Source organism: Liolophura sinensis, chromosome 9, assembly GCF_032854445.1.
Source record: "Liolophura sinensis isolate JHLJ2023 chromosome 9, CUHK_Ljap_v2, whole genome shotgun sequence".
Lineage (NCBI taxonomy): Eukaryota > Metazoa > Mollusca > Polyplacophora > Chitonida > Chitonidae > Liolophura > Liolophura sinensis.
Genome location: NC_088303.1, coordinates 21,997,345 through 22,020,059, shown reverse-complemented (window position 1 = coordinate 22,020,059; position 22,715 = coordinate 21,997,345). Strand labels below are relative to the sequence as shown.

Below are 22,715 nucleotides of genomic sequence, written 5' to 3'. Positions count from 1 at the left end.
CTCATGCACTCAAGCAACAATTCTATACCTATATGAACCTATATAACCACGGGTTCATACAAAAAGTGGATTAACGACATACAGCGTTAGAAACTTCTGCCACTGCCCCAAAATAAACCGATTTCTGAGTTTCATTTGGTACACACAGAAGCCTTATCCAAAAACTGCGCTTGGTCGTTTTGCTGTGTGGAGTAAAAACAGTACCGTTCTGTAAAATATTCAAAATAGTTTTGTTCTTCCCATTTGGATCTATTGGAGAACATCCCGTTTAACTGAATCTATATGTTATTGTATACACAGTTACATGTATTTGTCCTGCGTACGGCGAATGCCTAAGCTTTATATCAGAATCACTTGACCTTAGTTCACGTTTTTGGCCATCGATTATTTTATTGTCATTGACGGTGACGTTATCTCTGCATGCCACAGATACTGGACACTTCAGCAGCAGGTATCTTTTGTGTCATCGTTCATAAGCACGTTTAGGTCTGGTGAACGCAATGATCGGTTCAACAGATCAACATTTTAATCTAGTTAAAATCAGCCCTACATATCTCTTCCATGATGGTTGTGTGTCAGGGTCTGGTCTGGTCTGAGGAATATGGGGTTGCCGACATTACTGAGAAGAGACATTAAAGAAGGATTAAAGGTATTGGAATATTGCAATATTGATGGCCGAACATTTACGCATGAAGGTGGGGTGGGGCGGGTGTGGGGTGGGGTGTGCTAACGACTACTGTGCTACTAAAAGTATAATTATGATTATGCCGATAACCCAACGATGGTATAGTATATATAGTTTCTAAGAAAGCGATGTACTTATTTTGCGGTTTTATAGCTGTAAGTCCGGCAAAGGTATTATATTATCACAAGGAAAGGTGGCTAGGCCCAAATAAATATCGGTCTGGGACATTTCCTGGTTGTGATATGCTGCATTCATAAGCTTAAAATACTTGAAACGCTTGGTTTTTATTTTTTAAAAAGGATGTATGATATGACTTGGCCTATAAAAGTATCCTTTAAGACAGACAGCTTTGCGACGTTGAAAAAACACTACAAGGCTGATAACGTACAAGCAATCAAAACATTACACAGACAATAAGTTACAGTTGGAACTTTTTTTTATTTGAATCGTCAAATTTGTATGTTGTATAGGGGGAAATTCCGCTCACAGTTTAGATATTTGTGTTCACCCAGTCGAGGAAGTAGGTGACCCTGGTGTACACGCTGGGGTACTCCCCGCTGCACGTGCTGACACCCCAAGAGGTGATTCCCGCCAAGTAAGTCACCCCGCCATACTGACACACCATCGGACCACCACTGTCACCCTGTAATACGACAATTACAAGTATGCTGAATCGCAGTTTCAAGCTCTATGTATAGTTTGTGGCTGCTTAGTTTGACAAGGATATATTCATCCCAAGGTTTTATTTATTTCATTTTCTGTTTAACGTCCTACTCAAGAATATTACACTTATACGACATCGGCAAACATTATGGTACTTTAAACATGATACTTGTTGCCACGTCCGCTTGGCGCTTCTTACTAAGAATCTATGGCAAGGAGACAGGGCTGGTTGGCCTGGTGTCACATAATGTGACGGTGGGGGAGGGGGGTGTCATGCCTGGTGTCTTCGGCATGATACTTCAATGGCGGCTACACTGGCATCATGGACTGACACTGCCACAGGATGGCACGGTGTGCACACAACTAATGCCTTCTCGTCGTCATATGACTGAAAAAGGTATTAGGTACGACGTACGTTAACCCTAAGCACATGTACATACTTACTGTGTACCATTCCTTATACTTACATTACAGGCGCTCTTGCTCTCCTCGTAGATACAGATATGGCCGTCGTTAATCGCAGCCCCGGTCACGGTCTGCCACATGCTGGCACATTGACTGTTAGATATGACGGTCATTGATACCTGCTGAAGCCAGTTAGCCAGGCTCCCTACCAACAGTTATGGATAAGAAGACAATGATATATGACAAAGGTAATCATAACTCAGATCAGATGATAAGTGGGAAGCTGACAAAATGAGAACAACCACAGCGATATTCAAATCCATCAAATACATATTGAGGAGTTTTGAAATTCTACACCTTGCAGTAATTGACAACTCAAGCTCCAAACACTAAATCCCATTTAACTGGGTTGACATCTGTATCCGATCTCATCTGACTGGTGTTTACACCGTAATCAAGAATATTTCACTTACATGACGGCGGCCAGCATTATGGTGTGAGGAAACCCACAATCATCCGCAGGTTTCTGACAGACCTTCCGACGAATGGCCGGAGGAAGCCAGCATCCCACCACATTGGTGAGAGGCTCCTGGGTCATTGCACCGAGCTGGCGTGCTAACCGCCTCAGCCACCGAGGCCTCCTTGAAAGTTATAGACTTTATTATGAAAGGGTCTCCAAGCAACTTAGAGCGAACTTCTTTCTCATTGTGACCAGATATATTAAGTTAGTTTTGAAGTACATTGTGATGAAACTTTTTATAGGCATGTGAAGTTGTCCCGAGTCCGTGACGTGCATACAGGTTTACAATGGGATATCCTGACTTCCTCTCCGGCTGTACGTGAGAAGCTCCTGCAGCAACCTGCGGATGGTCGTGGGTTTTCCCCGGGCTCTGCCCGGTTTGCTCCCACCATAATACTTGCCGCCGACGTATAAGTGAAATAGTCTAGAGAACGGCGTGTAACACCAATCAAATAAATAAATTAATAAATAAAATCACATTGAGAAATTATGTATGTTGTTGTGCAAACGCGTATAAAGGTCTGAAAGCAACCTGCGGATGGTCGTGGATTTCCCCCGGACTCCTCCAGGTTTCCACCCTCCATGATGCTGGTCGCCGCCGTATATGTGAAATATTTCTGAGTATGGCGTAAATCTCCAATTAATTAAAGGAAATAAACATACCTCCGCCTGACGTTCTGCCCCAGCCCGTGAGTGTGCAGACGTAACCCTCAAAGGTCTTGTCCGCAGGTGCCAATGGGATAGAGTTAATAAACTCACTGCCTTCATTAGCATTAGACTGCAGCTTTAAGATGGCGATGTCGTTAGGATACCCAGCTCCGTTTGTGTCCCAACCTGGATGCTGACAGCAAGTAGGGAAAGTAAGTGAAACCGCAGCTCTATACCTTTTGTTCCTAGTTCAGTTTCCCAACTTACGTAAGGTTAAGATAGCAATATTGCTAATGAATAAATTTAGAAGATGAAAAGTGATAAAGGAAGGTTTCGTGTTCTGACATATTTTAGTGTTTCCTTAGATCACAGCTTTCAAATGACACTTTCAAATACCTTTTTATTTGACAATGATGAATTTTGTGATATCGACTGAATCAGTGGAACATGCTAGAATGTCTAATTTAAATTTTTTAGTACAGCGAGGACATGCATGCATGAAGGACGGCTTTGTGTTGGCGATGGAGGGAGGACGTCGATATACTGAATTGACATGCAGTTCATGACAGGTAAACTTACCATAGTGACACTTGACACGTATATCGTTTGTTTATTAGATGAGCTGCTTCTGTCGGTGACTCCAGCGATGACTCTTAAGTTGGAAGTCGACTGAAACATACAATAAACGTTGGGTTTACGTTTACTAGCCATGTGCACGTGCATTTGTAAAGCTCACGCAGGTTGTGGTGTGTAATTTATCGCGAGACCACGTATTAAGTTACGTATGAAGGACGTTGGTTTTCTCCAGATACTCCGGTATACTCTATCCAATATCATATCTGCTATTTTGAGTATAGAGTTGACCATAACTCAAATTAACAAATAAATAACTACATGGAAATATAGTTTAAGATGAGCCATCGGAAAATGTACGTAGCCTGTACTGAAAACATACTGGTCACAATTACTTCGACTTAAGTTCATTTTAATAGTTTGTAATGAACTGTCTCAAGGCAGGGAGGTTTTTTTTTTACCTGTCTCTCTACGCAGTGAGCGGCTGTCAGAGCCGTGTTTTGGTTGATCAAGACAGCTCCGCAAATGTGGCTCCAAAACAGGCCAAGCTGACGGAGTTCCAGAGAGAGTTGCCATGGATACGCCCCGACGTCGGCTGGTGTCCCGCCGACAATTCTCGCGTTGGAGTTGCCAGAGGGAGTCGGGTCGTGGAACGCGCCACCTAAAAGTTTGGAAGGCTAAAGCATTTTTACTGGGTATCACCAACATATGTAATTCTTACCTCTATACGAGATGCAAATCCACGAGTGAGAACAATGCTGGTATTCAGACTCTGCCTGGTTTCCACCCAACGTAATGCTGGCGGTCATCGTATAGGTGAAATATTATTGAGAACGGCGAAAAACACCAATCAAATTGATAAATAAATCAATCAAACCGTCAAGAAGTTCTGCCGTAAATGTATAAGGTTTTAGTGTAGTGTACAATTTGCTTTAAATGGCAAAGGTTTTTCTTTAACAAACTTTATATTACATGGACAGCATTTGTCAGTGTTCCCGTTCCGCCAGACTACTTACAGAGGGCAAATCCCGTCAGACTGAATAAAGATACAAGTGACCACATGCTTCGGAACCGAGAGAGAAAGACAGAACCAAGTGTGTGTCTTTATAAGTTCTTGACTCTTATACAGAGATCATCCAACAATATGGACAGATGCTTTCTTTCCGGGCTCTTAAAACTGTCATTATGGGCACAATTGAATGGTACTCTCTCTAAAATTATAGATATTTACAATGTCTATGTTAAAATCGTGACTAAGCCACATATGTTTTATAATAGTTGTTAAAGAGCAATACATAGTCCACTGATATACAATAAAACGGATGAATTTATAACCACGAAACAGTACTCAATTTCGTGTGGAGATCAAACAAATTGTATTGCTTATATATAGGAACACGTGTAAAGTAAACGTGATGCATTTGTGTAAAGATCGAGGGTGCAGACGGATGGAGAATTAGCCATCTGTATTTCATGTAAATTACGAAACGTCACAAAGTTTTAACATGTCTGCTAAAGGTGCACAATTCACTACACTCAACGACAATTCAAAATTACTATATGACACAATAATATATGTGGATCCACATGTAACCGCATATTCTAAATGTTGCACTGACGAACTTTGCTCAAAACTGGCAAGTTTACCGTGATTTGCTTTATGTGTTTATTTAATGAAGGACACTATAGCCGAGATTCTGAATGACTTTGAAGTGTCTTTACATGAAATTCTCTGGAGATTTTTGGTCCACCAGTATGGCGTTGATCTTGAGTTCGATTAATTTACTGGTGAAAATCTGCGTGCCGCATGTCGACAAGAACTTCAGTTACGTGCAGGCGTTTGTAGTTTGCCCATGCTTCCCGGCTTTCTCCGCGTATAAAGTAAAATATTGTTGTGTGTGGCGTTAAACACCAATCAAGCAATGAATCAATGATTAATGATAATCAGTTTCCAGATCGTATACTGCCAGTATCACAAAGGTGCATGGCAGTCGCGTTTTATGCACAGCCGTCCACGTATGGTTACAGTAACGATGCGTAGACAGCCCTGGACCCCCGGGTTAAGTAAAGCAATAAAGCAATACACACACCTGAGCGCTCAGGCCATATTTGCTAACTACTAAGTTCAAGTTGGTTCCATCAGAGCTGGGTTAACAAGGACACCTGGTCATTTCTCACACCTCAGTATACACCTGTCTGATCCTCAAGCCACTTATTCGTTCGAATAAAGGCTGTTACTATAATGAAGCTAGGATATTGGCAAACATTTGTATTCAACAAGATCTCGGCCATTCATTACGCTTAGACATCCTGCGTCTTTTACTAACAGTTGTCTCTTTGCTTACTCTAGCATACGTCAGATACAGTTAGTGTTTGTACTGTACTGTATTTACACGCCAAAAAAGGTTTGAATGAGCGATAGATTGATTAATACTTTATTGTATTGTCATTCTAATGGATTAATTGATAATTTTTTTTTATATGTTTCATTATCTAGTGATGGTATATACGCTACTATACGCTAAAAATGAAGAAAACGTACAAATGTATATTCATATTTATCTTCTAGATGTGACCCATGTCTAATTCATTTATTTAATGTAAATTTCTTAATTTAATCTGAATTTGGATGAACATGAATTTTATGAACACATTAAAAGTACACTCTTCAAAAAAAGAAACACAAAATGACATTCAAAAATGATACTTACAATTTTGTACACATATGTTAACTCAAACAGTTTTGTAGGGTTGCACATTGTTACTGGAATGTTTCAGAAGATCATCCTTGACCAAACGCAACCAAAAATGATTTTGAAGGGTTTTATCAATTAGGATTGTTATGACGTGCGTTGATGTCGTGCAGCACGAAGTTCAGGCACAATGATTGTTTGTCACGTGCAAAACATGAGTACAGCATGTGACTATAAAAGACCCAAACGAATCTCACAATTTTATCCAATATCTTTGCAAGTATTGTACACGAAAATGGGACGTCTCAACGCTGCCGACCGAAATCAGGCAATTGGACAATTGCAAGCTGGCGAATCAAAGAGTGAGGTGGCAAGGATCTTCAACGTTCATCCCAGCACAATAACTAGGTTGTGGGATCGATTTTGTCAAACAAATTTGACAAATGACCGTCCAGGAAGATCAGGAAGACCTAGAGTCACCACACCTGCCCAAGATCGGTACATCCGGGTAACCCACCTACGTGACCGCCATCGTACCGCCCGGGACACAGCACAAGAACAGTTTGGAGCCCGAAGAGTGTCCGATCAGACAATCAGGAATTGTCTCCGAGAAGCAGGAATACGTGCCAAACGTCCAAAAGTTGCCCCCTCCTTGACACGACTACATCGACGTCGACGAGTGAGATGGTGTATCACGGTGCTGCCATGGAACCTGGCAAACTGGAGGCGCATAAGGTTTAGCGATGAATCCCGTTATCTCCTCAGGCGACGTGATGGTAGAGACCGTGTCTATAGACGACGTCATGAACGTTTTGCTCCTCACTGCATCAGACAGGTGGACAGATTCGGTGGAGGGAGTGTTATGGTGTGGGGAGCGATCGCATACACCCGCAGATCAGCGCTTGTGCTTGTCCAAGGCAATCTGACGGCCAATCGATACATCGACCAGATTCTCCGCCCGCACGTCCTTCGCCTTGTTGACCTTCAAGGACAGCTCTTCGACGTCGACGCCGTATTCCAGCACAGAATCTTCAACAGTTGTTCCACATGCTGCAGGAGGAATGGAGAAGGGTTCCACAACAAAACATCCAACGACTGATTCGATCTGTACCCAGGAGGTGTCCGGCAGTGGTTCCAGCTGGAGGTGGTCATACGAGGTACTGACTTCAACACCACCTGGTGGACAGCAGTAATGACTGTGATGACTGTTATTCTCATGAAATATGGACCACATAGCAATGCATTGCTCCACAAAATTTCATTCATGTATCTTTGTTTTCCGCTGATCTACACGTCCTTGAATAACATCAAATTTACATTGATATTTGGGTTTTGCGTTTCTTTTTTTGAAGAGTGTATAAATATGATCAAAATCCAGGAAGAACACATTTGTTAGCTGAAAAGACCAAATTCAAGTGCAAATATATTTATTCAACAAGCGTTACATCCTCACTTATGACATTAATTCACAAAAACAATATATATCGTGAGGTGCTCCCATGCAAATACCCAACCTACAAAAAATTCATTAACGAACATCCCAGATTCACTGGAAAGTTGACTGGGCATATAGGCCTACTTTGTCTTCTTCGAAAATTTTTCTCACTTGATGTAAACTGAGAGGACACATTAAAAACCATGTCAGTTTCATTGGAAAGTTGACTGGACATATACTGTGTCTTCTTCGAGAATTTTTTTCACTTAATCTCTAGGTCCAAGAAAGAGAATGCACACAATTCTGTTCTTTCATACGATCTTTAACGGCTTTTCATCTACATACTTATTCCTCTCAGGAAGGCAATCCGGTTGCCATCAACCGTAAAACTGTGTTAATGATAAATAAATTCAAATTTTCCCCACCAAATTTATGCACAGATTATCCACCTTTTTGCAAAGCGAATTGGAAATGCCGTAGATCTTATTTCCACCAAACTATTCATTGGCTGGAATGAAATGCTAAGATGTCAAGAATTCCATTCACTTGTAACTAAAATTACATTTTGATCAGTCAAATCAAATTATCTCCTGTCCATAAACTCTGAATGCGAATGTTGCTACATGAACTTGATTTTGTCGTATATTATATGGTCGCACATACATGCATATAACTAAATGCGTGCCGTTATCTTATCACTCGTTTATGTCACGATATAAGATTAATATGACTTTTGAAGATTGTTTTATAACACCGAGTGTGCTTTTCCCAGGCATGTCAGGTTTTTAGTACGATTTTGAAACCTTCTGTTTGAAACTTCGTTTTACAATCAGTTTATATATAAATACCACTGGGATTATTCTGTTCATTTTTTCTGTCTGTCAGTGATAAGCACGGTTTTGCTACCATGTTTAAGGCATTTCTATTGGTGTGTCAGCTGGGTTTGGCGGCCTGTGAGTATCCTCTCTCTATATACGTACCCCATTAAAACGTTGTCGTTAGGCAAACACTAATAAAGGTCTGGCAAACGTTGATGAAGGTATGCAAACGCTGATAAATGCAAGCAAACGTTCATGACGCTACACAAACATTGATAAAGGCAGGCAAACGTTGATAACGCTAGGCAAACATTGATAAAGGCAGGCAAACGTTGATGACGTTAGGTAAACATTGATAAAGGTCTGGCAAACGTTGATGACGTTAGGTAAACATTGATAAAGGTCTGGAAAACGTTAATGGCGCTAACCAAACATTAATGAAGGCGGACAAACCTTGGTGACACTGGATAAATGTTGACGACGCTAAAGGGTTCATTACACCAAGCATACGTTGATGACTAGCAAAAGTTGATGAATCGTAAGCAAACGATCTAGTCCCGATAAGCAAACCATTTACAAATTGCTAGGGTTTGATAAGTATATAAGATTGCATTTAACAGTTCTACATAGCTTGAATCTATAGCTCTTGAGCGCATTCAAATCTAGATCACGGTGGTTGATTTTGGACTTAAACATTATTTTAAAAAAGCAGGTCTTAAGGTTGACGGGTATGAATCATGATGACCTGTTCCTGGGACCGTGCGTTACCTATACCCATTACCTGTTCCCACTCACACTTTTAGATCCAGGCTTTATAGTATGGAGAAATTTATTGGCAAACTATAAAGTTGCTCAGATTATAGCAAGACGTTGAAGACAAGTCATTAAAGGCTATGTTGCACATCACTCCTAAATCGAAGCCCATTTACTTAGAGGTGCATTTTACTGAACTTATGATATGTCACTAAAGATGGCAAATCCATTTTCTACTGGCTCTGTTCGGAAATTCATGTTGTCGGCTGGGTTAAAATTCTGTTTGATGACATGGAAAGATTCCATGAACTTTACAACGTATAAAGACATATAGACATTGTTTATTCCTGGGATCTTATTTTATACAATTAAGTACAAAGGCTATATACCTTTTACGTATGTGTGTCTTTCTGAAAATCGTTCCCAGCCACAGACTTGAGAGTGATTAACTTTTAATGAACTTATATGTTTACTTATGAATACATTTTATTTTCTCTTGTGATGCATACCTAACGGATTTATAAATAATCTTTCTAGGTGCAAGTCTTGGCGGATTCCGAGATCCGATCCTGAACATCGTAGGTGGATCTGATGCTGCCCCAGGTCAATTCCCATGGCAACTACTGCTGCAGAGAGACGGTTCATATATCTGTGGGGCAGTCCTTATCAGTGCGGATAGAGCTTTGACCGCTGCCCACTGCCTGGGAGAGGTAAGTATTTCTCACTGACCCTTGTCTGACCAGACAGGACTCCTAACTGCCGACCACTGTCTGGGAGAAGTGAGTACCCTTTTGCTGATCCTTGTCAGAACAGACAGAGCTGAGGATGGGTCATAAAATAAACTTTCCTCAACAAACCGAATACATATAGTGAAATAATGCCCTCCGGTGTCCATCTGGTTTTAATTGCAGGGTTACACCTACTCGGTGATCGCTGGTCTGCACAACAGAAACACCCCTAACGGGAACGAAGTGACACGTACCGTCAGCACATGGACAATGGTAATTGGAATTAATTGGTGCTTTTTAATTATTAATCTACTTGTTTCATAATACCGCTTGTTTAGTGACAGGGAAAAAAGAAAGGGTGATAATCGATAATTCGAACGAGCCGTCTACTTATAGGCTAATAATAATTCGTAGTTCTGTAACAACGGGTCAGTGCTATCATCTGTTTATAAAATACATTTTTTCTTAGAGTATTGCTTTTCTCACATAGGTACGATTATACTTTAGAAAGCCTTGTATCTAGGTGGTTTATTATACGTTCGTTGTTTAAATGGTATACGACATCACAGCAAACTCTAGCTTATACAATAAGAGTCAGGTACACCGTATTTGATGGGCAACACAGAGAAATATCTCACTTTAACAAGTGTGTACCAAATTTCATGACCAAGTTATCTTCTAAATCGATAACTCTTTCTTGCCTTTTGACTTTGTGTAATAAACTAGACATGAATATTGGCATATGTTTCTTAAATGCATGTGTATCAAGTGAGAATTTCATTAATTGTTATATGTTTGCATGTAGCTACCAAAGGCTCAGCTTATGTTTTACATTGTACCTTTGTAAGGGTCTTTAGATACCGGGCGGGGGATTCATATGGCTTCCTCCAGCTACTTTTACAGCGTAAATGAATCAAACAATTAAAGAGATTTATGAAAGATTGTGGAAAACTGGATCGTTATAGACTGGTCGCCCAGGCGAGTTTGTAAAATTTACAGGCTTACACCGGGATCCACTGCGATATGTTTTCATTAAGTTGGAGGCTGGTAGACCTACACCATGTTGAGAAATGGTGGACCTGCACGAGGTTCGACAGTGAAAGGCTCACAACCTGTTTTAAGGGCGGTGTAGGCCTACACCACGTCGAGGAGTTCATCGACTAACAGGGAATGGGAGAATGTTCACCGTTTCTCATGTTACTTTTGCAGTTACAGTCTTTAATGTAATTCAAGCTGATTTACAATTGTGCTTGAAGACGTTTCTTTCTTTTCTCATTTTGGCTTACGTCCAATGTATGATTGTTGCAGTAAGTGTTGCTAAACGTTTGTTTTTCCTAGCACCCGAGTTATAGCGAAGGGTCTGGTTATCCGAACGACATCGCCATTTTGAGACTAGAGTCACCTGTACCGATCAATAACTACATCAAGGCCATAGCGAGAGCATCGAGCACCAGTGGGGATTTCAGTGGCAAAACCTGTACGCTATCTGGATGGGGACGACTTTCTGGTAAGATTCCAATCAACTTCCTTCCCCGTAACTTACCTAATGTTCAAGACTTGCGTTTAGGGTGTTCTATGTCAACTATCTCCTGCACACACCAGAATAAAATCTTCACAAAACACACATAACAAATAAATCAGTCACTCAGCCATCCAGGCAGTGAATGAATGAATGAATGAATGAATGACTGCGTTAAATTTAGCTATTCTATCAATTTAATTGTTTATTTTGTCTGTGATTGTAATCTGAAATCCGAATCAGTTCGAAAATCCACGAGTCAGTCAACAGGTAATCAACATATACCGATTTATCCATAAATCAAAACAATCTATCATCCCATCAACCTACCCAGCACACACACAGATAGTGACAGTGACGCACTCGAAGCACGTGTGATTGTTTCAGGTAGCGGAGACGCGGCCACTGTGCTTCAGCATGTAAGCATGCCCGCTATAACCAACTCGGAATGCTCTTCAAGGTGGTTCTTCATCCCAGGAGCATCCATAAACGCCGGGCACATCTGTGTCTACCAGTCAGGAAAATCAGCCTGTAGCGTAAGTCCAGCATCAGAAGTTGTCAAATACACACTTATTTGTATAACTGGAGTTTTTCATTAATGTTTGACATCCGTCAGGTGAAGGTGTGGATAATATTGCATGCACGCTGGCAATTTTCTTTGCTATATACCTGTGTCGTTGTTTGGAAATAATATATTCACCTTCTGATAGCATCATGAATGATTAGATTATTTATACATTTATCATTATAGATCTGTCCAAGTTATTCAAGCTAGTCCTATTTATGTCAGTTGTCAAAAATGGCCTCTATCTCTTTGGTTTGAACACTATACAATCCGAGCGGCACAGCATTTACACCCTTGCGACAAAATTATCTATAGATGGTAATACTCTAAAATTTACTATTAGAGTTTTATTCTCAAGGTTCATTTTCATCTGCTTAGAACTTCCTAAATGCTTTGTTTACTGACGTTAAGAATTTTGATTTGAAACAGCGAATGCACGACACATTACCCAACTTATGTCCTGGATCGCACATGGCAGCAACCTGCGGAAGGTCGCGAGTTTCTCTGGGGCCCTACTCGGTTTCCTCCTACCATGAAGCTGGTCGCCGTCTTAAAAGTGAAATATTTCTGAGCACGGCGTAAAACAACACATAGATAGATAAATAAATAAATCAATAAATAAATCCTGGAATCAAAATAACGCGAATCAGATGAGGATTCAACGTTAAAGAATGTTGTACACTTTTTTCACAACGTTCACAGTGGTGAATAAAGGAGCGTCCAGCAAACCTTTCATTATCCAGAGATGTCACATAATAACATTTGACCTTTCTGTTACAGGGTGACAGCGGCGGTCCAATGGTCTGCGAAGGGCTGCTGGCGGGAATTACGTCGTGGGGAATGTCAACATGTAGTGGCTCGTTGCCTAGTGTATATAGCCGCGTGTCCTATTTCGAGCAATGGTTGGATGCTAACATGTAGGCAAACGCCGCCTTACATATATCCCAGAGAAAAAAAAGACACCACAATACATTTCGATACTATGTCTTTTTTCTTCTAGGTTTTACTTGAAAAGTGTAAAGCTGTTTCTCGCCTTGATATCCTGCTGAAAATCGGTTTACCATTGTACACGGTACTCGAAGTCGGGAGACCCGAGATCAAACCCGGGTTGGGTCATACCAAAGAATTTTAAAATCGCAATTGTTGCTACCTCGCTTGGCGCTCAGCTCTGAGACGATAGAGCAAGGAAACACGACTGGTTGGCCCAGTATCAGTATAATATGTCTGGGTGGGGTTTATCCTGTCTGGGGTCTTCGGCATGATACTTCAGAGGCGGCAGCATTTTGGCGGCATGGACTCGCCCTGCCACAAGAAGACATAGTATATATATATATACGATGTAAAACCCCAAGCTCACACACACATACACTCTTAGGTATCAGACAATTTGTACAGTTTATTCGTGTGTTTATTCGCGCTCAGAAATATCTCAAATATAACAAGGGTCATGTTTTTGGGTCGAGGAAACCGGAGTAATGGGGAAACACTCACACTTCTTCAACCTGCTACTTGAATGACATCCAATTTTTACTGGTACCTGTCTAACAGCATCTTTTAACTTGTGGTTGATTGAGAGTCTATTCTACCGGATGACTTCGTCTTCTGGTACCTTTTTCTTGCTGGTTAATGATAGACAACCAGTTCAATGTTGCACGAGCCTTTCGTAATATCTCATATATAATGGACGAGAGCTGGAAAAGAGCATAACGGGTCCTGCGTTTTGGAAGTCTTGTTTTCTCCTCGTTGTTTCTTTACACCAATTAAAGTCAGGCAGCATTTATAGTGCAACTATATGCTTTAAACATATTACTAATGCCTTCTTATCTTAAAACCTATTTGTAAAAATAAATGAATGGAAGTTAAAAAAAAATGCCTTCTTAAAACTCTGGATAATTATTCTATCCTTTCACAAAATGTCTTATCTTATGAGACGTTTGGCCATTAGCCAGCTATCACACTGTCGTCACTACTATGGTTTTACTGTCTCTCCTGTAGTCTTTTATATTATGACGGGGAATTGCAAGAGACTGACGATTTTGTTACTTTATATAAACTTACATTTACATTAGTGTTTCAGTAGATTGGTTTCAAGAGATCAAGTAGAAACACATGACACAGGATCTTTTAAGTACTTTATTTAATAATATAAAGAAATATAACAAAACCTTGCCAGATTCTACCAAGTGCCCGATATATATTAAAAAGACATAGAACAGCTAAACCAATATTCTGTGCATTTTCTGTACGTATTTGAAAAAAAAACATACTGGCAATACGTGAGACATCTCTTGAAAAGTCGATGCCTTGAACTCAGGCGTAGGTCAAAAGACAGAATGTCAGAACTTTGACCGACGGACAAACAGGGCGACTGTATATAGTCGCGTGTCGCAGCTAAAGAGGCAAAAATAACTCACCTGTCAGTGGAAAGCTGACATGTGCCTTCTCTATAGAAGTATCGCAACGGTGAAAAAAATTGGTGAAAAAAAAAAGTGACTTAAAATTGTTCAAAGGAATCCCTTTATATATACGTTTACACAAACAATCCATATCGCGTTTCTGGCTCAGTTTTCCTTGGTCTTATCTAAAAAAGAACGTTTTACGTCATCTAATTACCCAGTAAAATTATACAAAATATTTAACCAGCGTCGTATAATATTTGGCCAATATATTAAACAAATATATAAATAATTATTATATCACAGACGGTTTCCTTTGGTATCAGGCATCTCTTGTCCGTCAAGTTCGAGGGTGCTGGTGAAGGTGTCTCTTGACAGGGCTGCTTTTGAATTATTTATTTCATTGGTGTTTAACGCCGTACTCAAGAATATCTCACTCATAAGACGACGGCCAGCGTTATAGTGGAAGGAAACCAAACAGAGCCCAGGGAAACCCACGAACATCCACAGGTTGAGTTGCTTTTGCAGTACAATCTAGTGTAAGGCACAAAGCATATACTCAAGGAAAGTTTTCTTGAATTTTCCGGAAATCTATGTTAACTCTTATACTGGCTAATACAAATGTAATGAGCCATTATCAATACCAAATATTGTGCAATACCTCACTCTCGGGGTATAATAAAAAGTATTAACTATTTTTTGTAAAAACGAAAATGTGCTCTATCCCATGGAAACCCACCGGAGACTTGAAAGAACGGCTTCTGCATTTTCCATACATACAACTCCATTAAACTGAACCCTGTAATATGTTTTCTGCATATCAAACATTTTTAATTGTTTCGACTACCTTCAACAGTCCATACCGATATTTCATGGGATTGCCTCCTGAAAACCAGTGCTAAATCTATTTTAAAACAGTGAATTGTTAGCTCTTTTAGTCGGAAAATCCATTAAAAGGCCTCCGTCCCTTACTAAGTCTTTCTCGGCCCACTCCGATACTGATATTCTTGTTGCTATCGGCCCACTCTGATACTGATGTTATTTCTATGAACATGTCTGTTGTCGAGTGTTAACTTGACAGATTTGTTACTCATCTATATCCATTAACAGAACCGCTGTTCCTGGAAACGAAACCGCCGCTGAATACGAAGGATTGACTGAGAATGGAGCCGTTGTATCGGTTCCAAGCTCCCGAAGTGGGTGGTCAGTCCCCTCGAGCCAAAATGTTTCCATTCTCCCTTTTCCCTGAAAGCAGCAAACAAGAAGCACTTGTTCTTAGCAAAGATCAACTCAAGTCTTCAGCAAGTATCTGAAAAGCTGTAAACTGAGTGTAAGATAAATGATTGATATAATACTTACGTCAGATTAATGATCCTGGTACGTGGGAAGGACTTCAGCAACCTGCGGATGGTCGTGGGATTCCCCCGGGCTCTGCCCGGTTTCCACCCACCATAAAGCTGGCCGCCGTCGTATAAGTGAAATATTATTGAGTGTGGCGTAAACCACTAATCAAATAAATAAATTAATGATCCTGAACTTTATCTGAAATTTCTTGTAAAGGCGTTTCGATCATCTTACCAGACTACTTATTTATTTATTTTTTTGGATTAGTGTTTTACGCCATACTCAAGAATATTTCACTTAAACGACGGGGGCTGGTGTTGTGGTCGTGGTAATACGATATGCCTCGCATCTACGGACGTGTACATCTACATAGTTTTTGGCGTACTAACTTATGAAGCCGTCTTTATTTTGCTTTGTTGTCGTAAATACCGAGCTTTTGTACCTATCCTCATGTAGTGCATGACTTGCTGGAATTGAAAAGCATATTTAATATAATGGGCATTTTCAAGAGCATTTGTGTAATTCTATTCACTTAAACACTCAGTGTTACAATATAAATTCTGAACAGTTACAAATATATCCGAGCTAAGGTAAATTATGCGCTTCACAGGTTAGGTGAAATTTGGTTAAAACAGGCTTATTACCAAGTGACCCGCAAATTGAAAGCGATGGCATTGAAGATATACTGACCTTGACATCAATAACACCACGTGATTTAATGTTGAACTTTCCAATTTCCTCCAGAGCGTCACGTGTCTGCATACTGATGTGGATTTTCAATGCTGAAAGTTAAAGAGAAAATAAAAACCTTTTCCTGTTCTAGCACAGTTTTTTTTTTCACAAGTGAATCTTGATATGAGAGTTAAGCAAAATGAGCCATCAGGGGACTACATGCACCTGTCCATGAGATCGTTTCATGAGTTTCGTTACGATATTCCTTGATACCTTCCGTGTTGTAAAATCAGATTTTGATCTGATTGACGATGACAGCTGAACGGAGCTTTTACGAATTCTATCTGGGCAATCAGGTTTACTGGAGGAGAAAACAGAGAAAAGCTAGCTGGAACCACAGTCATCCTGTCAGTATACTTTCAAAACTTCCTATCATGGTTGAAATCTTTTGTCAGCGAGAGCTGATTCGAACAATTCACCTCATTGCCAGGGGCTGGAGGTGCTACTCTATTATAAAGATACAGTGAACATATGCTCATCTCTATGCATGTAAATGAGCTGTCTCCGTCTCTTTACAAGATATAATTACCTTCTCCGTTGGACTCCATCCGTGACGCGGTGTTGACGGTATCGCCAAACAAACAGTACCGTGGCATTTTGTTCCCCACCACTCCGGCCACACAAGAACCTACGTGTTAGATAGACGTAACAGGTGTTCTAAGCCACAGGTGGAAAAACAAGCAAAAGGTTGAATCAAACGAACTACATCTGAAGTTCTTTGGTGAAAATGAGTGTTTGGCGTCAATGATTCGTCATTCAAGCACTTTATTCCTATTCCAGTCTTATTTTTAGTCTCCATACTTTGTGAAAGAATTATGTCAAATGTAGAATTTTTGAAATAAACTAAAATCGTCTGTATCATAAACTGGTGAATAAATATATATAGATGCATGATATCACCTTTCTGATTATCACAAAAATTCCTCACATCTTCTATATCTCCTGGATGTCAAATACCAATGCTAGGGAAAGGATGTTGTTTGCCAACCTATACTCGCAACAAGTATATTTTAAAATGTTGTTTGGTGAGTATAAAAAAATTTCTCATGAAGAGTAGAACTAGAGCAGAGACGACAGTCTGACAGATGACAAATGGCCACATGTAAACGGTGAAATCCGGCACCTTGTCAGTTTCCCTGATTTAATGTTTTATATTAGAAGCTCAATTGAAAGCTTTGATGGTAGCAACTTTTACACCCGCTTACACCATGTCAAGAAACAGAAATATCCCCTATGGCGATGTTTTCATTTTAGTATTCTTAATGATCTAATACATATAATTAAGACGTACAGCATTCACAGTAAAAGCAGAGCAGCGACGACAGTGAGATAGCTGGCAAATGGTCACACGCAATGGTGAATACGGCCTCTTGCCAATTTACCTCAGTTAGGGGTTTTATTCCAACTGTTCTTCTGAATGTATGAATGGAAGCAAATTACACGTTCCCTAGCACCAAGGAGAGTTAGGTAATGCAGTGGTGTTTAAGTGAAATTTATTAGACGTCACTGATCTAGAATTACTCAAAATGCTGTGTTGTCATCACATTTAACATATAATAACATTAAAACAATGCAAAGGGACCAGGCCTGGGAGATGCGTAGTCCACCAGTAGAATTCTGGTTTATGCGAGAAAACAATATAATAATAAGAAGAAATAGTAAGGCAATGGCTACTTTAGGAACCAAACAGGGCACAATAGACCACGCCAAACACCATGGAACCAAAATGAATCCAACGACTAATGCCAACAGTCGAGGGACCCAAATATGTGAAAAGCACCAAGAAAAACCGGTTGAGGAGCCTGATGAGATTCGAGGATGAAGACAAACATCGCAAACCTAATTGTGGTCGAAGGTTGAACACAAAGTTGTGGAAATACCCAGCTGAGCGGTAAAGCCCAATAAAATGACGAACCCAAATAAATTCTCGCGAAGTCTCAAGAAGAAGACAAAAGCTTAGCAACCCTCCAGTATATATGTAGGATATACAACATTGATTGTTTTATAAGGAATGATAAATGGACCATGAATGGCGAATAAATTTACCAACAAAGGTGGGCAAAGAACACACTTTGAAAGGCACTAGTGTTTTATAATCATGGCACTTATAAAATTCACATGTAACATTAATTTAGGAAAGTGTGAACATAATGTAAACTGATTATTAATTGTCTGTCGTATAGATTGCTGAAGTGTGTGTAAAGTTTTATGTAAATCTCTAAGCTATAGGCACGTGAGTGTCCGAATTTGGAAAGTATCAAGGGGTGGATATCAAAAGTTACTCTACAGGAGACTCTTTTTAGACAAATTGACAGGAGATATTTCAATTTCCGAAAACATTTCAGCTTAAATGTACTTGTGCGTGTAAGCATTCCATACACATTGCGTTACCACGCGAGACAAACGTCGAAAAACCCAAATGACCGTCAAGGAATAAGCCAATGTTATCAATCATTCTACTATGGACACATTTTTTATTGCTGTAATATTAACCATAATATAAATATGTAGTTTGATGACCAGCAGGCAATGCACGTAAAACTTAACACTGTAAAAGGTACTAAAGCTTAATGCTGTTTAATAATATTATATTATATTATATTATTATTAGGTGTTTATTTATGTATTTATTTGATTATTGTGTAACGACATATATATTAAAAATCCATATATTTCACATTTTGAAGTACATTTTGCTTTACAATAACAAAACCATTTTTTGAATCTTTTGGAACTTCACCTTATCGTAGTATTACACCTTCACTTTAAAATCTTAAAGAACTTATGAATTCATAACACTTTGCAATTTATACTAAATATAAATGTTGTCAAAGGAATGCGGGATTTACCTGTATGAAGGCCAATGCGTACTTTAATTTCCGGTCTGACATGTGCGGAATGACAAAGCTGTTGATCCCCTTGAGCAGACACAATGAGAGTAGAGCAATTTCCATAGCGTGATTCTTCCCGTTGCGATGTGGCAGGCCGCTGGCCACCATATAAGCGTCTCCGATCGTCTCCACCTTGTAGACGCTCGTACAGGTCGATGTAGTCGTCGAAAAACTGGTAAAGCTTGTTGAGGAAAACAACGACATCCATGGGCGTGCTAGCGGCCGAAATAGTGGTGAAGCCGACGATGTCACTGAAATAGATGGTGACACTGTCGAAGTATTCAGCCGTGACCTTCCGCCGCATTTTCAACTGCAAGGCGACCTCTTTCGGTAACATCTGGTACAATAATCTGTCGGATTTTTTCTTTTCCTTCTTTAATTCGTTTGACTTCATGGAGGCGTCCCGTGCATAGTTCTGCAGACTTTTCGTGAGACTGTAGCTGATGGCAAACAAGATACACGATACGATAGCCACGCAGAAAAAGATCACAGCAGCGACGACCAGACTGCCATTCGCAGCCGAAATGTTTTCATCTATGCTGTCTTCAATGACGGATTTTATGCTTTCTTTTATGTCCCGTAAGAAAACGAGATACTGAAGAGAAACATTAAAGAAATCGTCAGCCATTTCCTTTGAAGCCGAAGACAGATTCCGGGACTCGATCGATGTCATGTGATGGTCCCACTGGGTTATCAAGCGATCGTTATTTTTAATAATGTCGTCATACCTGTAACTCACAGGTGAAGAGTATTGGAGGAACGTCTCGTAATGGTCCTGTCCAAGCGCCAAATTAGACAGAAACTTATTATGATCAGGCTGGTCGTTGTCGCCATCTATGAAGTATTTGATCCCTGAGACAATTGTGATGCCGAAGTTTTCCTTGGATCGTAATATCATTTTATACGCTAAGAGCAAATTCCACAGAGACTCAACTGTTGTCGCTTTTATTTCGTCTGCAATATTGTTAAGAAACTCATTGTTAATCTCGTCATAAAACGTGACACGTTGTGAGACGTTGGATAAGTTAGAGTCCACCTGGCTTCGAAAAGTTAAAAGATCTTTTTGCAAATCAATCGTTTTTCTCCCAGAGGAGTTTGTCCCACATGCCACGATGTTTTCAATTCTGGACAAAACCTTGTTCGTGTAGTTGTAACTCGACTGGAGGTTGTCATCTGACACATTTTTCTGACTGCCGTAAAAGTACACGAACTCGGCCCTTTCTAATTGTAGTGCGTGGATCAAATCCCCAACAAACTGGCATTCGCTCAATTTTGTGTGGATGTCGTACAAAAGCCTTTCTTGCACGATGGTGTCATTCAACTGAATGGACGCAAATGCAATTACACCAGCGATCGGGATAAAGATAAGAAAGGTCATGCGCATCAGCTGCCTTCTCTTCCCCGCTTTGGACAGGGGGTCAGCGTGACAAAATCCTACAACTGCAGATGCTGTTGACACATCCGCAAGTGACACTTGGCTGAGCGTTGCTTTTTTAGAGGGCGTGAAATCTGTTAACAAAATGAACACATGAATTAACCAATAGACATTCAAAAATCCAAACAGATTGAAGAGTGAATGGAACGTTGTGAGAATTGCATGCAGTCAAACCTGCAATTGGCTTATTTATTTATTTATTCATTTATTTATTTATTCATTAAATTCGTGTTTACACCATACTCAAGAATATTTCACGATGGTGATCTGCATTATCGTGTAAGGAAACCGGTCAGTGCCCAGGGAAACCCAGGATCATCCGCAGGATGCTGTACGTCTTCCCAACTGGCCTAGCTAGTTTACGGATAAGCCTGATGATCTTGTAGTTATGAATATATAATGAACGTGTGTTAACGCCGCAGTGAGACGGGGGGAGTTGTGTTAAAAGATATCATTATTCCTCGCTTGATGCCAAACAAAACTTCTGGGCTCAGCTGTTCAGAAGCGTGTTAGCTAATACAATTATTTAGTGATATTTTCTGTATAAAATTTTAGCCAAACTCAGCAGCCAATGCAGTTCTGTAAAATCTACGTAAAAACAGATACAGCTTTAGTTCATATTTAATATACTACTACACAGTTTTTCTGGGGTTCCAAATATTAAAGACTTCAATTATAGTTAAGTCTGGTATTAAGTCTTAAGCCAGTTTTGAACAACAGGGCCCTGGCGTAAATCCACACCTGGACAAGCCACAGATGGACACGAGTAAGGGACCTCACTGATCAAAGGATTGATTCCAAGCAAATGTCTTTGTTTGGTTATAATGGAAGCCAGAGAACCAGAGAACTGTTACTCGACACACTTTTCCTATGGAATGTAACCGTCGGGTAGGACAATCGTATAAAGAGGCTTTACAAGACGATAAGCACAAGACCAATTTCGATCCAAAACAACGTAAAACACCAGTTGGCAAATAACGGTAGTCCTTTAGGAACACCAAACAAGCAAAGTACGCTGGAAAATTGAATGACTCATGAAATATGGCCGATAGATGCTCATGAAACTTGTCAGTCGATATCACTTCTATTATCAGTTGTATATTAATTAGTTTTATTTATTTGATTCGTGTTTTACGCCGTACTCAAGCATATTTCACTTATACTACGGCGACCAGCATTATGGTGGAAGGAAACCGGGCAGAGCCGGGGGGAAACCCACGACCATCCGCAGGTTGCTGACAGACCTTCCCACGTACAGCTGGACAGGCAACCAGCATGAGTTGGACTTGTACTCACAGCGACCGAATTGGATCATTGCTGTGCGCTATCGCGCTAACCAACTGAGTCACAGAGGTCTCTATATTAATTGCAGTTATATCATTTTCTAACTATTGTCTGATACTTAAGCCCATGGTCACCCTTAGGCGCAGTGGTACAAAATGGAGTTGAATGTCATAACCGTGACACCAATAACTTGGACACACCAAATTAACGTATTTTGCTGTAATAACGATTGGACAGTTTTCGTCAGAATATTTCTCCTCACCTTGAACTTTGTTTCTGCAGGAAAAGAAGGACATCGTGGCAAAAGTTTGTCCGTCCTCACTTAGAATCTGTGATTGGGATACGAAATGGGATTAATTTTGTAAAATGGCACAGGGTACTCACTAAAAGCAAGGATATAAAGATGGGGTAATTATTATTGGAGCATTTACTTAAAATGTCTCTTAAGATTTTTCAACGGAAAAAATGTATAAAAACAAAAGCAAAACAGTACCTGAAATAGATACACCCAAAGAAATTAGTAAATAGACGTTTTCATATAAATTACATCACAACATGCCAAAAAATTATTCATGTAAATGTAATAATGCAGACTTATAGTGAGTAAGCCTTTCGGTCAATTTATCAG

The 22,715-nt window shown here is 40.0% G+C and overlaps 3 protein-coding genes across 3 annotated transcripts; 1 reads left to right on the top strand and 2 right to left on the bottom strand.

Moving 5' to 3' along the window:
- Nucleotides 1-1,114: 1,114 nt before the first annotated feature.
- On the bottom strand, nucleotides 1,115-4,556 carry LOC135475927 (fibrinolytic enzyme, isozyme C-like). The gene is made up of 6 exons (XM_064755890.1): nucleotides 4,511-4,556; nucleotides 3,956-4,155; nucleotides 3,501-3,590; nucleotides 2,937-3,114; nucleotides 1,816-1,958; nucleotides 1,115-1,328 (listed from the first exon to the last, which is right to left on the bottom strand). The coding sequence occupies exons 1-6, from the start codon at nucleotides 4,554-4,556 to the stop codon at nucleotides 1,176-1,178; spliced, it is 810 nt and encodes a 269-aa protein (XP_064611960.1). The 3' UTR covers nucleotides 1,115-1,175.
- Nucleotides 4,557-8,406: 3,850 nt separating this feature from the next.
- Nucleotides 8,407-12,965, top strand: LOC135475874 (chymotrypsin-like serine proteinase). Its single transcript, XM_064755820.1, has 6 exons — nucleotides 8,407-8,575; nucleotides 9,731-9,903; nucleotides 10,105-10,194; nucleotides 11,260-11,428; nucleotides 11,828-11,976; nucleotides 12,786-12,965. Exons 1-6 carry the CDS (start codon nucleotides 8,530-8,532, stop codon nucleotides 12,924-12,926), a joined length of 768 nt encoding a protein of 255 aa, XP_064611890.1. The 5' UTR covers nucleotides 8,407-8,529; the 3' UTR covers nucleotides 12,927-12,965.
- A 2,522-nt stretch (nucleotides 12,966-15,487) lies between these two features.
- LOC135475696 (uncharacterized) lies at nucleotides 15,488-22,383 on the bottom strand. The gene is given in 7 exon segments (XM_064755628.1): nucleotides 15,488-15,646; nucleotides 16,436-16,527; nucleotides 17,007-17,105; nucleotides 19,327-19,366; nucleotides 19,369-19,509; nucleotides 19,511-20,877; nucleotides 22,350-22,383. Coding segments are annotated over 7 exon segments (1,932 nt in total).
- Between the last annotated feature and the right edge of the window lie 332 nt (nucleotides 22,384-22,715).

Bases quoted from the DNA above. Each gene is read 5' to 3' on its own strand.
- LOC135475927 (XM_064755890.1), bottom strand. From the start codon at position 4,556: ATGTGGTCACTTGTATCTTTATTCAGTCTGACGGGATTTGCCCTCT. The intron at 4,156-4,510 runs GTAAGTAGTCTG...CCAAACTTTTAG, and splicing joins TCTGACGGGATTTGCCCTCT to GTGGCGCGTTCCACGACCCG. The intron at 3,591-3,955 runs GTAAAAAAAAAA...TGTATGTTTCAG, and splicing joins CTCACTGCGTAGAGAGACAG to TCGACTTCCAACTTAAGAGT.
- LOC135475874 (XM_064755820.1), top strand. From the start codon at position 8,530: ATGTTTAAGGCATTTCTATTGGTGTGTCAGCTGGGTTTGGCGGCCT. The intron at 9,904-10,104 runs GTAAGTATTTCT...TTTTAATTGCAG, and splicing joins CTGCCCACTGCCTGGGAGAG to GGTTACACCTACTCGGTGAT. The intron at 11,429-11,827 runs GTAAGATTCCAA...TGATTGTTTCAG, and splicing joins TGGATGGGGACGACTTTCTG to GTAGCGGAGACGCGGCCACT.